Below are 18,131 nucleotides of genomic sequence, written 5' to 3'. Positions count from 1 at the left end.
GACAGATATCCAGTTAAACGTTCACTATATTCACCATAAACATCTAGTGGGGAAGAAATCGAAATTTTCTGATTCGCCTAATCAATTTGAAAGAACTGTGTTGATAACGGTGTCTTTATGAAGCTAAATTTGGGGTGGTCACGTGGTCTTGTGACCCTTCGTAACATCTTGTCGCGATACGTTTGCTTCGACGGGTATCTGATGGATTTATCTGCTTCGTGTTGAACGTCACTATAAATTACTGCCACCCACTGGTCACACGTTTAAATAGTTCATCAAAGAAAACTAAACATAAGCAGGCTAATAAACGAATTGATCCTGAAAATTGTGTAGTACCTTATACAAAAAGTACTATAATTTGGTGGACTTTTTAAGACTATTTCTATTTGTTCATATGTTTTATTTACTTTTACTCCACAACCACCCAGAAAGAAGAATTGGTATTTTTTACTCCAGTACATGTAATTTAGCTACAGCTTCAGTTACAAGTTATTTTCCAGTTGCACAGAAACAGATTCTTAAAAATAAGAATATAATCCACTGATTAATGAGGTCGTATTATAAATTAACAAGCTTTCAGCCACAAAATGGTAAAAATAGGCTTTACACATTTACCAGCTTTAAAAAAAAAAAAAAAAAAAGCTTTCTAGAAAAGTACTTGTAAGTGTTGTCTTATATACTTATTTTAAAAAGATAGTATAGCAGAATTAAAGAGACACCGGTCATCATCCAAAATGTAACAACCTCTACCGTGGGGGTAGATAAAGGTTTGACCAGCCAACGTGAAAATGTGAATAAACTGTCTAAACTAAATTCAAAGTAGTTTTCTTTGGTAGTATGAATGGCAAAAATATTTTTGCCAATTTAGGGCAGTAGAGAAATCCGGATTGTGTTGTGACAGTAGTTTGTGCATTGATCCAAACGTTAAATGTTTATTTTAGCTTACAATAAGGAACTCTCGCAAATACAATTCCCAGGTGATCACCATAGGGGAAAAAATGAGAGAAACCTGGACCCAGACGCATGCAGCTTTGTGCAGTAGCATTATGTTTTCAGTGAGTTAACATTAATTTTAGTTAACACATTAGAGTTAACGACATGAACACCTGCAAAAGGAGAGTATAGATATTCCATATACAATTCCTCTGCAGAGAAATGGATCGTGCATTTTTACCCTTAATACTCTTTTGAGGCTTTGCAGTGCACCACCTTAAGTCAATGAGGACATGACTAATGCATTTTTGTGATGGTGAATTCAAAGTATCCTGCTGTAGCAAAATTGATGAGACTAATGTAACGTAATTTTAATATCACCATTAAACACAAACTATTCTGTATAATTTAATCTAAATGCTTCTGAATGACACAGATCTTCTGTATAAATTTGATTTATTCGCTATTAATTTTAGCTATACATTTGTGTTTGGTGTGTAATATATATATATATATATATATATATATACACACACACACACACACCTGTTCATGGTGTGATTAGACACTGTGTAAAGATTAACATGCAGTAGATAAGACAGGGGCACAGAGTTTTGGCATTTGAGTGTTTCATTACCTTGAAAGGTATTAAAAGTACACCAAATAAACCCCAACAATACAGCATCAGAAATGCAGAACATATTTCAGAGAAACAAAGCCTTGCTAGCAAATAAAGTACACAGTTCCCAAAGGAAAACCAACATGAAGATCAACAGCAGTGTGAAGGACAAAAGAAAGACTGAACTGTAGATCAGAGCATTCAGACATTTCAGAAATGAAATATACAACACAGAGGTGTAACTGGCGCATGAAAGAGACAAAAAGCAACAAATATTGTAGTTACTATGTCAAATTAAAACAAGTAGTGATGTATAAATGACAGCGTTTCTAATATGGACACAGGAGATCATTGAGGTTAAGCTGTCATTTATTGATGTTTCAATTCAGCTTATGTGTCCTTTTTAGTACAGAGTAAACAATTTATGGGGGAAAAGTGCAAAACTGACCGCAGATCAGGGCTTGAGGGCAAACTCACCCTTCACACAAGCCTGGTAACTGTACCAAACTGTGTGTATGTCTGTCTTTAAAGCAGGACCTAAACTGTCGGTCTGAACATCACAGTGGAACATTTGTTGATTTTACAGTATTTTGATACTGCATCTCTTCCAGTGCTTTCAATAGCTGACAAGAACCATTTCTTACATTAGTATTCAAAGTACAAGAGGCGGACTGAATACCTGTCGAGAAGATAAAGCCAGAAGAACAGTGAAGCTAAAGCCTGCTGATTTATTGTTTTACTGAGTGATTAACAATGTAAACCGAAACTGCTTGTTGCGTATTAATTGCAGGCCTTTCATCCGCCAATTGCTTTGGAAGCTTAAACAATAGCTTGGATACAAGAGTTTAATGATTCAGTTCACCAAAATTAGAATTACACATTTTCTATGGACACGCTTTGTATTTGGCAAAACACATTGTATGTGTAGAAATTCTGTGACCATTTTGTTTCACCACAATAAAATGGAGGTCAATACAATTTCATCTGTGTAGCTAAAGCACTGGAGCTTAATTCCCCTCTTCTATCCAATTATTATTTCCATAATTTGGGTGAACTGACAATTTAAAGAACTTTGGAAGACATTCTATACTCAAATTTAAATATCAGGCATAGATAAACAGCACTTTGGGGGTCAAAGAAATGTTATGGGCAAGAGAAACATCTTGACTTCAGAATTAAATTCCAAGGTCAAAACCACATCAAGTAATCATCTTACTAAGAAACTGAAATGTGCTGAGCTCAAGATTCTCAAACAAGCAGACAATATTAATGCATGGGGCTTTGGGAGCTGCAACAATTAGTCTATTATCAGTGAATGGACAGAAATCTGAGTGATGACGTGTTTTTAAAAAGGAAACAAAACTTCTAATTGACAAGTGTCATCACTGGTCAATATTAGGCAACTGTTAATTTAATGCTTCTGGATTTTAAACTGTTGGTCACACAAAAGAAGACATTTTTAGTGGTCACCTCAAGCTGTAGAAAATTGCATTGAAGCAACTGAACTTTTCTTGACTTTTCCTGAAATAATTACTTGAGAATCTGCGGATAAATTAGTAATAAAAATAATAATGAATTATAGCGCTAGATGCTTTTAATGAAATAACTGTAGATGACCATAAAATGGAAACATTCCATCTTGGACCAAAATAATATCTTTTGTGAAATGAGTGGATAATGTTTTCACTTTTACAAAAACCACAACTTAAGATTAATTCAAGGATAAACGCAAGTTAAAATTGACACTTGTTGCCTTAAACTTAGTTTCTTAATTGTGTGGACATCACCTCGAAAGGAGCAGCCTGTGGACTTTTGCAACATACTTAAAGTAAACTTGAAAAACAGCTAGATTGATGGACGACAGCACAGTGACATTAGTGTAGCTCAAACACAGGCACTGTGAGTTGAGTCATAGTTAAACATCTCATGTCCTTCATTCTGACTGATCCCCACACATCTTGAATACTTTTGATCACAAGTGTAATTTTATATCAAGCTTGGAGGGAAGATGAGGAAAAAAAAAAACCCGTGTTGCAGAAGAATTAAGAAAATAACGTGGCGATGAACAGTAGCCATTCCCCCATTTCCATCTTTGCTCCTGTTTTATTATGCATTTCAAAACTAAAATGATATGGCTTCCCTTGTGTGTGCTTGAGAGTTTCGGTTCCAGACGACAGGATCAAATAGGCTGCCCCACTGTTCCCTGCTTGGATTGATTTGCTTTGACATTTACCACTCAGCAGACTTGTTTTTCCGTATGTGTGTTTGAGTCCTGTGGGGAAAAGAGTGATGGCGGTAGAACAGCTCACATCTGAAGCCGTGGTGTGATGAGGGGAACGTCTGAAGATTTGTTATGTGTATTCATGTATAAAGACATTTCTCAGTCCAGGAAGAGATGGGGCATCCCTCACACCCCTGGCTGTTCAGCAGTGTGAAGTGGGGATGTGTCTATGTGTATTTTCAGTTTATACCATCACCCTCACATCTCTGGCTGCTCAGCATTCACTGGCTGGGTTCGGGACTCAGGTGATTCATAACGCTGGTGGAAGTTTCTTTTTCTCAGCTTCTCTGGGGCTTTTCTCCACAAAACAATCTCCTAAACACAGACACAGATAAATATATTCAGGGAAACATAGAACGATGCACAGAAAAGTAGAGAAATTATGTATACAGGAATGCATCTGTGTGCTTGAAGAATCAAAGGGAACACTCATGAACAACGTTAGGAGAATTCACCCTAGGACATTGTCCGGTGTGGCTTTGTAACACACAGCGGGAGATCACCCCAGTAACAACCGTCCTCACTTGTGAAAATTTCTGTGCGGGATCATCGTGCACAGGAGGCACTGTTTGATATAAAACATAATTTGTGGGTAATGGTGTAATATTTACAACACATATGAGATGTGCATCTAATAAAAAAAACTCGACTACAACACTGTTGTAGTCGAGTGATAGAAACATCATCAACAGGCCCATTCGCTCACTTTTTATCCCCCCGGCAACACGCAAGAGCTCACACACCTAATATGGACTTTGCACTAGGGGGTTCGAAGGAGAAAGTCCGGATGATGTCAGCAGCGTTTCACATTTTCGTTCACACACCCCCTCCTAAAAAATTCCGGATAATTTCAGAATTACAGTGCGTGTTTGAAAGGGGCCAGTGCTACTAAGGGGAAATCTCATCAGGAGTAAGAAATCCAATCAACGTGGAAATCAGCTTAGCCAGCTTATGAAATACAGTCTGTCTTAAAGAGTTAGTACAGCGATCTAACATATGCAGGGTATTGCCTTTCCTTCAATGTTTTAAAGAAAAGCACCTATAAATGTTCATTATCTTAAGTAGAACTGAGGATTATTTTAGAAGATTTCTACATGAGTGTAATGCTTGAACTGTATGTTTTTTTTGCAACAGCTAAACATAAGCTGTCATACAAGATATCTGCCCAAAAGTGTAAGATAAACCAAGCAATTAGAGAAATGTCCCATTCTGATACCAAGTTGGTTATATCAGGGCGGATCCAGCCATATTTCATAGTATCAGTATCAACCAAAATGAAGTCAATCCAAGTCCAATCCATATTTAGTTTTACTTTGCTGTGTTTGAGTACATTAAGGCTCAGTGCTCGGCTGGTCTATGCTCTGCAGTAGGAGTAGGGACAGCTGGTGGTTGACCAGAGAGTGCAGGGACACACCTCCAGTAAACAAGCCATTTGCCACTCATACATAAAGTCAACAAAAACTAAAATACATTCATGTATACACATATGAATAACGCTTTTTTAAAACTAATATCTCATGGCATGTGGGTTACCTGCTGTTTAAAGTATCTTCTGTCCTCTTCATCCACCAGGACCAGATTTAGGAAGTAGCGTACAGAAAACTTCTTGTTGACATCCCTCATGGTGGGCGTTAAGTCATATCCTGTAATGAAACAGAAAGGTGAAGTCAAAGTGATTGAATAAAGTGTACGTTAAGAGGAAAACTGATTCCCTGACTATGCAAGATTACATTATGTCAGCTGGTGAGAAGAAGACCTCTTACCTGCCAGGAACAGTCTGATCGGGATTGATTCTCCTTTAACTGGAGCTCCATCCATGATCTCATACTTTGCAACAGTCTCTGTCTCAGTGGTAGTACTGGGGCCTAAAAAGGAGGACAACAGTTTCATAAAGTGAGTATGACAGAACACGATGAAGTAGAGCAAAGCACACGGAGATTTATTTACGCTTACTGGGAACCAATTAGTCTCAAAAGAGTAAACCAACCACAGTTTTAAAACTAGCGAAACTTTAAAACTAGTGAACTATAAGGCTAGCACAAAGTCATGGTGTTGGATCTAGGTTCCTTTATTTTAAATGCAATCATCCTGGGTTCATACCTATGCCAGTTATCTCCTTTTTGATGAGCTGTAGCTCCATGTGTTGAATCTTGATCCTGACCAGCAGGAAGTAGATCTTGCCAACAATCACATCCTTGAGATGGTATCTAACAAAGAGACACATCAAGAGCTTGAACTGACTTAAGGGCAGGTCTCATTTGGAGTTTTAATATTTTCTTGATACATACTTGGATTTATTGTATTCAAACTCAATGTGAAGACAGTCTTCTATGCCGACCTCCATCTTGATGGAGTTGTTGACGTCTGGGTAGGTGGCTAATTGGTGAACAATTAACTCATATTCCTTCACTAAGTCAGACAGACGACGAACTATTGTCACCCTGAGGAAATACCTGCAAGAAGGACACAGGATGCTAGAAGCTGCTACACTCAGTCCTCAGAGAAATGTATAAAAATTATATATACATTTTTGCTACTCATATTTAGTAGCCTTATGTTGTTAATTCTGTATTATTTTACTGTATAATCAGTGTACCTTAGTCTGACATTTGCCCCCATATAGGACTCGTAGGGCTTCTCAACCTGCATGAACTCAAAGTCATAGCTTCTGTTCTGGGTAAGTTCTCCAGGTAGAGCCAACTCTTTGACCAAGTCCACAAACTCATGGGTGTTGCTCTTATCAGAGAACAGCTCTAAAATAAAACAAAATGAACAGACTTTAAATTTACCTTTACGTTTAATCTAGTTCCTCCTTACAACAATAAGCATGTACATACATAAGCACGATATACAGAAACTAAAAATTGACTCTGGCAAACCTGTTTTCTGACAAGAAAAAGAGAAATAAGATTTGTTTCTAAAAGCCAATAGAGAATTATGCCTTTCAATGATATATTCAGTTTGATATTTTCGATGACAGCGATCCTGATTCTGTGCACTTTCAGCACACTGCTTTCATTTACCATACCCCTACTGCAAATACAGTTGGAGAAGAGTGTAGCTCCATTATGGCAGGCTGCACATGATGACCACATGCTCTGTTAAACCTTTCAGCCCCATGAGAAAATCCTACTGCTGACAATGTTTGCCAGCCCAATGTACATTAAAACAATAAAATGGTGAGGTTGGATTATCATTCTTATAAATAAGTTATAGATTTATAAACCTTGTAAAGGAGTTATAGAAAGAGATAAAAATGCAATTTTAATTAAGCTAACCTATCTGTCCAACAAACTCGATGCGGATTCCCTGATGCTCAAGTCGTTTACCTCCCTGCTTCACATTTAGATTAACCTGGAGACAAAAACATGAGATTAGATCAAGTATTAGCCAAAACACATGCGTAACGGTGATAGCTTAAGAATATTACTAATTTACAACTACACTTTGACAGAGATAAAAGCAAAATATCAATAGCTTTCATCTGTTATTACACAGCTACTTATATTGCGTTTATATAATGTACATTTGTTAAATGTTGCCGATCTAACATCTGTAAAAACAGTCAGAAAAATGCCATTAGAAAATGTACAATTATCTACATTATTACTTAATAAAGCTAGTCAGCCAGTGATATTAGCTGACACATTTGTTGTTCTTAAATATAGACTTTCCACTTTATGTCAGTGTTTGCCCACACATCAAAACTATTTTAATTTCCCACTGGACTCATTTAAAGAGACAAGCCCAAAATAGACTGGAGCATGGCAGAGAAGTCCATTATCTGCTGAGTGACTATTGTTGACTAATAAATAGAATCTGATTACATGTGTGTATTGAGCCTTGTGGAGCTCTACAGCCTGCTTTCATTAATAACAGTTCACCTTGCCGGACACAGACTCTCCATCGTAGAACAGGTAGTGTTTCTCCACTTTCCCATCTTCTGTCTTTAACTCGGCCGTCTTTCTGTTCTCTGCATCATTCAGCAGTACATCTATCTCACATACTGGCCCAAAGAAACCTCCTAGGAAACTCTTTAAAAAAAAAAAAAGACATCATAAAAACACCCTCTTACACATATAATATTTAATATGTGCAAAAGTCTGATCCAGAGTATAGATGGGGTGTAACTTTGAGATTTGTTTTAGAGTATAGTTTACCTTGACTGAATTTTCTATTTACCAGGGGGACAGTAAACATGAAAGGGAGGAGGTATGACATGCATTAATAACTTGACTTAATGCCTAGTAACTTCAGAAAAGTTAGGATGCACAGAAAAAAAGCTTCCTTGCTATATTCTTCCTTGAAAGCATGAAGTGCAATGACAGCTGCAATTCAAAACATGGGACAGATTACTCACTTAAAACAGGAAACAACAAAGACCAGGCCAATTCAAAGACGTGACTAGAAAATCTATGATCAACAGGCTGTTGAGGCGGATTCTCAGTTAAAAACAACATTCACAATCACTCATTTGTCGCTTTTATCTAAAGTGACTTCGAAGTGAGGTACAAAGCCGGCAAACAGCCAATCAGGGGGATGACATTGGAAGTGCCACGAGAAGAAATGTTTCCGTTCCAGTCATTCGAGCAGACATTAGTGGTAGATCATAAAAAAACAGACAAAGCTGAATGCACTAGTCCCATTCCCCTTGATAGCATCTGTTACTTCCACCCTAACTCAATCACTCCTGGCATCTGCACAGCCACATTATGTTCCTCTGGGCTGGCACGCAGTGACACATACAAGCTGCAACATGCAGGAGCTGCGAATCTGGAGGAACTAGCCCAATTATCAAGATGTCAAGAGACACCAATCACAGGCTGGACACAAGTGGGACATTTCAGTTCAACTTGTCCCATGAGATGATGCATCTAAAATATAGGGCGCTTTTGGGAGAAAACACCTGAATCAAACTAATGTGGTACAAACACAGACATCAACAGGCAATTCAGGTTTTTTTTTTTTTTTACCAATTTAAGCAACAACCACCACATGGTTCATTTTTTAAAAACAGTTTAGCTTCGTTAGCTAGCGTTGACTGTAACATTCAGTTGAACACATGCACAAGCTTTAAATGTTGTTCACGTTAACAGGCTGTAACTGCTTTAATTATTAGCTCATTAACACCAGTATTGGTGTCACCGTGAAGCATAACCGCGGCAGCTGAGCTGAGCTGAGCCGCTTGTTAGTCAGAACATCCCTGGGAAAGGAGCGTCGGCCTCATAACGTCGCGGATGCTAATGCCAATAGCAACCCAGCTAGCTTTCCTGTCAGGTTTAACCTTGATTAAATATTAAATAACCGTTGTCAATCAAAACTGTGAGTCCACGTGAACGTTGAGTCTATATATGAATAAACGCCCCAGCTCATTTCACTCTAGTCCGAATTGCATTTCCTTATTTGGACACTCACCATCTCGGCCGTCAGTAGAAGCTAACAGCTAGCCTCGCTCCGTGTAGCCAGTCCGTCTTGAACCAGGAGGTAGTAGCGAACGCTCGCCGTCATGTGACCCGGGTCATGTGTGGCGGGGGCGGGCGCGTCGAAAAATCCGCTCGTGGGTCAGTCACAAGTTTGTGTTTTGCAGTGGTTCAGGATCTACCAGAGGAGGCAACACCACAAAGGGCAGAATTTATTTTAGTGTAATGTTGATAAGACGCCTTTACATTAAATACTAACCGCACAGTAACGTTGCGTTCACATAAAGTTAGCAATTCAAATAGACATAGGAGAAATGCATTTGGCTGAGCTTCTAAGTATGAAGGACAATTTCAGGGTTTCTTTTTTAAACAGCAACTGTCTATTATTTTCACTTAGGTTAGCACCCCTTCTTTTCATTCTATGGGTTTTTGGTTTTTTTTTTTTACTAAGATAGTAGTGGGTCTTAGGTCACTACAACCTCGGATAACAACAATATACACTTTTTTTTCATGATGCTATTGATATTTTATTAAAAATGAAGCCAAAACGTAGGCAATACTAAGCAGGGCTTTACTGTTTCCATAGGAATTAAGAGGGGAACTTGCAGCCAGGTGCTGCTGATCATCAGCCTGGGATCAAATGATCATCAGCATCAGACTTCTATAAAAGCAGGTGTTTAGACAGTTTGCTGATAGGAACTGGTCTCTATACTGGAGTAGTCTAGAAGCAAATATGAGGCCCTGGATTGGCCTAGTCACTGTTCAGACCTCAACCCAATACAATGCTGTGGCGGAACTTTAGGAGAGCTGTGCAAAGCCAATGCCGAGAAAAAAAAAATGAAAGAATTGAAGCGATACTTACACATTTTTCTTTTTGGCTTAATTTTTATTAAATACATAATGGCACAATGAAAAAAGTTGTTTTTGTTCATTTGAGGTTGTGTTTGCCAAATACTAAAACCTGCTACAATGACATGTTTCCTTTTTCTTTTTTCTTTTTACACAAAAAAACCAAAACATAGAATTAAAAGAGGTGGTACTAACTTTTGAACATTACTGTATGTTTCATATCATTAAACAAAGTATAAGTTCCCAGCATGACAAAAAAATTGTACACCTTTTTTAAGTTCCCATATATCGCACGCTGGACAGATTCAGCTTCTTCTGTCTTCTGTTAGAATGAAGAGGCAACACTGTGTATCCTAGCAGCTCTCACGGTCACACAAGCAGACCTTTGTCTTTGATATCATGTGGCAGAAATATTGGGAGATATTCTTTTATTTTACATAAATTTCTGAAGGGAGAAAAGGCCTCAAATGTTGTTATGGAAACATTTGTACTGGGTGGAAGGACTCACATTTAAAAATGAAGCTTATCAGCGCTCTCTGGTGGATAAACTGTTAAACTCTCTGCTGATAAATTTCCCTCCTATCTATGCAAAGGTTAGTATCCCCTTATTTTGTAATATCAAAGGAGTAAAACTAAGTTTTTCTTTCATAAATATGACAGATCTGTTATCTAAGTTTCTCCAACTAAAAGATTCACAGCTGTCTCATGAAGCAAGTGGAAAACTGAATCTCTTAACTGAACAAATAACTGAACAATAACAAAGCTAGATAAAAGACACTGAAACACTATCGGATAATTTTAAAAATCCTTTATTTATTGAAGTATTTCAAATGCAAATAAGACAATGCACATTGTGTTACATGCATTTGCAAAATACATATTTTTAATAATTCCAGCTGTGAATCCATTCCTCAGGGAGGTGCAAGACTCTCTAGTTTAACTTTTCAGACCAGAAGTTCCCAAGATGGGCTGCATAACCCACCTGACTATGTGTAAAGTGTAAAGACAAAATGGACCAAATAACATAAATAAATCATTTTTTTGTGTGTCTTAAAGGAACACAGGCCTCATAGCTCCCAAAAAATAGTTGGAACCACCTAACCCACAGCATTACAGAGTGAAAAATGCATAGAAAAAGGCGTCATCTTATTGCACTGATATCACATTTATTTGAAAGCGTATTTCACAATTTATATTAATAAGCATTTTCCCACTTACACGTGTTTTACACAAGAAAGCAAGAATATAGCGCACTGCCAACTAAAACTGAATTAAAATGTGTCTCATTTATGCAGTCCAATCTTTTACAATATTTACACTTGTTCTTTGGCCCCTGAAGTGAACAAATCTCATTAATAACCTCAACTATATTGAATATATACTTGGCCCGGCAGTCTCTGAACTACCAAGTTTGTCCAACCACCAGGTGGTGGTGCAATATCACTTTTACTCTTTAAATAGGTTAGAAATGCTGGAGATGCTAGCTTCATGTGTGTGTGTGTGAAAGGGTGGAAGTATAGTCTAAAACAGCAGGTGCTCGTCTTTCAGCGCCTGCTCTACTGGTTTTTCCTCCTCGCGCAGAGACCTGCGGAATGCATGGCTCTTCTCACTCATATCCTCACCTGTTAACAGAAAAAACATGGTCAGATCAGACAACATGGAGCAGAAGAAACAGGGGATGCACATACAGTAGAAGAAGAGGAAAATGAAAAGCTAAAATTACTCTTGTTTAGGTCCATGTCCATCCCGGAGCCTGTCTCCATTCCATTCTTAGAATAACTCTGGTCTCCATTGTACCAATCATAAATTTCAGCACCAGAACCTTCATCAGATGGGGACTCCCCTTGATCACTGCTAATCGGTTGCTCCGGCTCTGTCGTGTCTCTCTCATCGTTCCCTTCCTTATCTGGATGCTCGTCCTCCACAGGTGTTGCCTCTCTGCAAACACAGATAATCAGATACTGAAAAACAAGCTTTGTGGACTGCTTGGGATCATCACTTCAGATAAAAAAAACAAAACACTTATGCTCAGGTTATCTTATTGTCAGTGATGCTTCACTGCATACCAAATGAGAACCGAGCGGTACAACATCACATGCTGCACAAATTTCAGACACAAAGATTCCCACCACACAACTTTTTAATGCTTTCAAACATCCCTCTGACTGCCCTATATTTAAATATTTCTCTGCTGTACTGAAAGAGGACGTGGACCATGAATGCAAACTTCGTAGTGCGAGCAGCAAGATGACATAATCTGAAGTGAAGGTCCCTCCAAGTGATGTCATCTGGAGGTACTTTTCGGCTAGAAGCAGAGATATGTTTTAATATAGGGGCGTCAAAGGGAGGTTTAGTGGCAATTATGCACATGTTTTCCATTATTTTAATGCCAGAATTATCATGTATCTTCTAGGCTTTCTTTATGTTTTCATTGTGCTCACATTCATAAGTTCAGTAGTTTCTTATATGTGTCCTTAAATTGGTGTGTAACGATATTACTGATGTGGTATGTTGCTTCAAAGGACCAAGCATATTCACTGTTTTGACCTTTTGGTTTTACTTTCGAACCTTTAGCTTAAGCTGGTGGAGGTGGCAGGATATACAGCGTGCAGAAATTGTGCAGATGATGTTAGAGGCTTAGAGGCCCTGCACATTCCTTATTCTCCTACAGATGCTTCCACTTATTGTTCCTGGTTAGATGTGATTCGAGGATGTGTGGGTGTGCCTTGCATGGTTAGACTCTCCTATTAGCACTGTATTACAACTACAGTCTGTTATTGGCTCACGGAGATTTGACCTGAGTCTTTAAAGGGTTGCTGAAATAAATAAATCAAATGACAGTTTCCAGCATCCGCAGGTATTGTTTCCCTGTTACCTGTATTCTGGTACTTCTGAAGCATTACTATTAGACAAAATGGGCTCATAACAGAAACAATAGACTAGAAAGAGCAGCCCACTAGACGTGACAGCCCACTTCCTCTCAGCACTTCCCTCAGGCTTCCTGTTCAGTGTGAGCTGCAGCAGTGAGGGATGGTGCTGCTTCTGCTGTTGCTGCTGCTGCTCAGGTCCCAGTGCTCTGAATCAGGCTAAAACTAATGTAGGAGGCTGTAGTAAATGAGACAGTGACTCACAACCACATTTTATGAGAATGATCTTTTTTTCCAACCTTCATTCACTACACCTGCTCATGTATGTCAGTGTCACAAGCATGTGAGGTCATTTTCAGGAGGATTTGTTTTTTTACCAGATGAGATGTAATCATTAATATCAGTTAAGTGGAATCGTTATCATATGTGGCGTATCTGATCCAAAACGTTTGCTTCAGATGATGTGATGTGTGATATGAAGATGTGTTTTAAGATTTTGGAATGCAGAGTTTTAATACAACACTGGTTTAAAAACAGGGAGCTGGTCATTCACATGGAGCCTTTATGGTGATCCATACAATATGATTTTGACAGTACTATAGCTGATCTGAAGCTGGGTAAAATATGATTTGTGGTGTTAAAATGTAAAACATTTACTGTCTTTAAAAGAGGAAACTGAGGGCTAAGACCAAAGATTGTGATATACACTTTCTCAGCCTTCACACCAGTCCACAATTTGAGACTGTTGCACAATTTTGCTTTTAAACTACATTCGGGTAAGTGTATGAGCACTGAGCGAGGTTCTACTCGCTGCAGATATTCATGATAATACAGGTCTTTAAGAGATGCCTCTAAAAGATTCCTTCAGTAAAACTAACAGCGGAAAAAACAGGTTTTTCAAAACACGATGTAACGATTCAGATAGTAGTCACATGTTTAGTAACTAATTACAAGCACAAAGAGGGAACTTTGTACTAAAAAGTTTTCAACCTTGGACAATCCACTTAATTGGCAAGAACGCTCTCCACCGATAGAATTGCAGCAAACCTTTGCTTTACACACCATCATTTTTTTACAGCTTTACAAAGAATAGTCTAAACTAATTTCAGTCCATTGGTGGCATAAATATAAGCTTAAAGGGCAACTTCACTCATTTTCAACTTGCTCTCTATGGCTTTAGTTTCCGGTGTTAATGTGCATTAATGCTTTTAAACTTTCCTTAAACAAAATATTTCTCTACTTCTCCAGATGACATCACCAGGAGGGTTATTTTCATCATTAGGAGTTCAGATGTCATCTGTGGGAACTCTGGCAAAGCAGGCTGACTGTGATTACAAACTGCAATGTGTCATATTATGTGATAACATAATATGAACCAGAGGTTCCTCCAAGTGATGTCATTTTTGAGGCCTTTTTCAGCTAGAAGTAGAGATGTTTTAATTGTAGGCAGTCAAAGGGAAGTTTAATGGCTTCCATTTACATGTAATACTCAAGCTAAACCCCCCAAAAAAGCAAGTTCAAGATGAGTGAAGGTGTTAATTCTGAATTATAACTGAATCACAAACACCGAAGTGATTGTACTTGACAGATTCTGTGCCGTTTACGTAGATGTTCCTACTGGACTATGATTACGCTCTATACACGGGTAATGTATAAACTGTAAGTGCTAGAAATTAGTCAGTCAATTTAAGTGCAGGAGTATTAAATACTTTCTTGCACAGAACAAGCACTTTGGACTTAGCTCCCCCATTGTTTCTATAGCAATAGTGTCAGGAAATGATCTTGAAATGGCCACTGTGAACAGGAGGAATGGTCACAGCAGGCAAAACGTCTTGGTAAACCTGTCCTTTAAGGACACTGTATATTATTTTACCATATGTGCTCAACACACACACGCCGTTCTTTACTTGCTCATTAGTTCCACGAGGTCACAGTTTTGAAGTTGAACCAAGTCAAAGGAAATGGAACAATATGAACCAAGAGTATAAGTAAAAAGCAAAAAAGCAAAAAAGCATACTCTAAAGTGCTTTTACACTCAAACAAGGGAAGGTCTGTGCCCTGCTCAGTAAAGGTACATTAACGTTTGGTTTTTGCAACAATAAAACCCATGAAGGATTTACTCATAGAGGAAGAAAAACTTGTGAACTTTTCATTCCAGAAGACTAAGGAGGAGAGGAATGGAATTCTCTCTCATTCTCATTCGCAACCATTATTAAAAAAATGTGTTTCACAACATTAGTGTGAATCTATTTGATGGCACAGGGTGTTTTTGAACAAGCCTGGTTTCATTAAGACCAGGATGTAGTTGCCTTTATTACATGCAGCCCTGAGCCAACACAACAAAAAAGGCGTAGAGTGGAAAAACAACAGAAAGGGAGAGAAAGACATGGAGGAAAGTCATGAAACCCATTTGAACCCACATCAACATTAGATATGTGTCTCTCTCTCTCTCTCTCTCTCTCTCTCCACCAACAGCTGCTGCTAAAGATCTATATACTCCTACATCTGTGCTCTGTGACCATGTGAAACAGGCCATGAACTCTTCAGGTCTCACTTCTTCCAGCTCCAACCTCCCTGCCCTCTGTCTTTATTTATCCCTCCACGTTGTCTTCTATTTTGGCTTTTCTTGGCCACCTACCTCACACTTACATCTTTTCTCACAAACACACACAACTTGAATACGCAGAGAGGTGGAGGCTGGGTCGCTGGGGTTGTGTTAACCAAGGTAACAGATCCAAAGCAGAATCAGCATTTCTAAATTTGTGGACGGCATTTACTCAACAACAGGGATATGGCTTTTTTTCGGGGGGGGGGGGGGGGGGGGGTCATTTTAGGACTGATGAGACTCCTCAGCTTTGAATAAACAGCACATGAATACTTACAGATGCCGTGCAGCAGAAGCCGGCAGTTTGGCTGGAAGGTCTGGAGTCCACTCCATCTCTGCACTTTGATAAGTCACACAGTTGGCCTGGCCATCCTTAGGGTTACATGCCACAAACTTGTACACAGCAGTAGTAGGTGCTCCTGTGGACAGAAACAGTGTCAGTTATGCTTGTTTCTTCGTGCGGCATTCGAAAAAAAACTTTCCTCTGGAGTATTCTTGAGCAACAGCCGGTTGCTCATCTGGATCCCTTCAGTGTGACAAGAAGTTTTTACATGTTTTGAGTATTTCAGGACGTTACAACATGATTCTGCAACAGGGTAAAGTAACAGTTTGGCCAATGGTTGTCAGATTGGTTTATTCGAGAATAGGAAGTAACACCACAACTGCTTTATCTAAACACTGAGCTTATCTGATTCCAAACAGGTAATTTCCAGAAAACGATCTGACTCTCAGGGGTTTAATGCAGCAAATAAGCATTAATCCCTCTACTCGTAGCAAAACGGATTTTAAACATAATTAAAGTTATTCACTGTGAGATTTTGACTGCTCGATGAGCGACGCTGTTGTGAAAGCTGCAGTGAGCAAAATTTGCGCAAGTGCTCTGCCAAGTTCTCTATACCCAGTTTTGTCCTCACTGTTGGGGTCTGAGTTTAAAGCACATTATATTGCTCCTTGGAAAGTTCCTACACCAACAAAGTGTTTGAAAAGTGTATTTTTGTCGCTGCTGTCAGGGAAAGTTTGTGTGGGATGTTTATGCTTCACACATCCATCATGATGGCCATTATAGTTTGTGACAGCTGGAAATTTCGGTGATTAAGAGGAGCTACTTCCTGTGAAAGGTAGTGTGAAGAATCATATGTGCTGGTAAAAATTGAGAGTGTATATGTTGAAGGGCTGATACTTTCTGACATGAATCTGTTGACTGTTGACCATTCAGCGCCTGTAGAGCTTATAGCCGCTACAATACAATACAGCAAAACATAATTTTACTATTACATTTATAGTATTTCTGCTTATTTTTCAGTTTCTATGTTCATATTAATCATATGTTTGTAAAGTGTTTGTGAAGCCCAATTTTCATCTGCCGCTGGGCCAGATGTTGAGCTGCCATCAAAAAAACATCTCAACATGACGGAAAAAGGATATAAAGTGAGTAAATTCTATGAAAGAATAGAAGAATATAGTCTTCAATACTGTGTCCAATGTTTTAATTTACACATTAATTTGTCCAGTAATTGGTTCAATCTAACTAAGACAAAAGAACAGGTGCACCACTGTGCACTAAACTGCTTTAATGTCTTCCAAATTATGCATTAACCTCCTGAAACCTTTTCAGTGATGTGAAGAAACAAATAAACCATTCACAGTCTTTGTTTTGAGGGCTTTCCCCATCCAGTCGTCCTCCCATTAACGAAAGGACACCGTGTCATGGTTAGAGTAAAAAAAAAACTCTTTGATGTATTCACGTTTCAATAGGCCACAGGGAAACTCACACAGAAACAGAAATTCCCCAACTCTTTCCCACCCTGCAGTGTTAGTTTCAGATTTCCGATTTTATAAAGGTGATCGATTCGTGTGTTCTGCTGATCAGGTGGAGAAAAAGATGGAGATCTGTGCCGTCAGCATAACATGTTTAACAAATGAGTCATAACAGACAGTTAGTTACGGTAAGCACCGGACGCCTACACGCATAATCAAATACCAAGAAAGAGGCAGAGTTTCTAGTTTAGTTTGTCAATCTGAAAATTATTAAGTCTGGGAAATAATTACACCCACTTCCTCTCTAAATAAAGTCTAAGTAATGTCCACTCACATCTAATGTGACCCCAACAGTTGTCAAAAGGTAGATTTTATAATAAATTGTCCACTTACCATTTCCGTTATGTAGGGCAAAGCAGGACACAACAAGCAAAAGTATCACTTTCATCCTTAAAAGTGTCTTTCTTCAACAGAGTAAAAAGAAAATATAAGGTCACTCCCTTCTAATGTGAAGCTTCTTTGCCTGCTGAAGAATAAGTGCAAACTGGCTCACAGACACACACACACACAAAGTCAAACTCCCTCTGCAGGAGCTCGGCCCTCTAAGTGCGTCACAGTTTCCTGAAGACTTGTGCTGCACAAAGTGCTGAACATCCTCAGTGGAAACTTTTGCATTAGCTGCCTCAAATATCAGATATCAGGTCGGTGTTTTGCGCAACTACCCACTTGGGCTGAGGAAATACCAGAACGTAGCAGCCAAGATTCAATCTGTAGTTCTGATTATAAAGACGAGAGGAAG

At 38.7% G+C, this 18,131-nt stretch overlaps 1 protein-coding gene across 1 annotated transcript; it reads right to left on the bottom strand.

The window, feature by feature from the left end:
* Window positions 1–916: 916 nt before the first annotated feature.
* Window positions 917–9,367, bottom strand: vps26a (VPS26, retromer complex component A). Its single transcript, XM_067487930.1, has 9 exons — window positions 9,249–9,367; window positions 7,718–7,867; window positions 7,112–7,187; window positions 6,430–6,586; window positions 6,122–6,286; window positions 5,934–6,040; window positions 5,597–5,698; window positions 5,367–5,476; window positions 917–4,148 (listed from the first exon to the last, which is right to left on the bottom strand). Exons 1-9 carry the CDS (start codon window positions 9,249–9,251, stop codon window positions 4,032–4,034), a joined length of 987 nt encoding a protein of 328 aa, XP_067344031.1. The 5' UTR covers window positions 9,252–9,367; the 3' UTR covers window positions 917–4,031.
* Between the last annotated feature and the right edge of the window lie 8,764 nt (window positions 9,368–18,131).

The sequence above is a fragment of the Channa argus genome, chromosome 2, assembly GCF_033026475.1.
Source record: "Channa argus isolate prfri chromosome 2, Channa argus male v1.0, whole genome shotgun sequence".
Classification (NCBI taxonomy): domain Eukaryota; kingdom Metazoa; phylum Chordata; class Actinopteri; order Anabantiformes; family Channidae; genus Channa; species Channa argus.
Note: the sequence above shows the minus strand (reverse complement) of the source record. Positions and strands in the feature narration are given on the sequence as shown.

Excerpts from the sequence above, each read along its gene's own strand:
- vps26a (XM_067487930.1), bottom strand. Across the intron at positions 7,188-7,717 it reads GAGAGTCTGTGTCCGGCAAG|GTTAATCTAAATGTGAAGCA; the intron begins GTGAACTGTTAT and ends TTTTGTCTCCAG. Across the intron at positions 6,287-6,429 it reads GGGGCAAATGTCAGACTAAG|GTATTTCCTCAGGGTGACAA; the intron begins GTACACTGATTA and ends TCCTTCTTGCAG.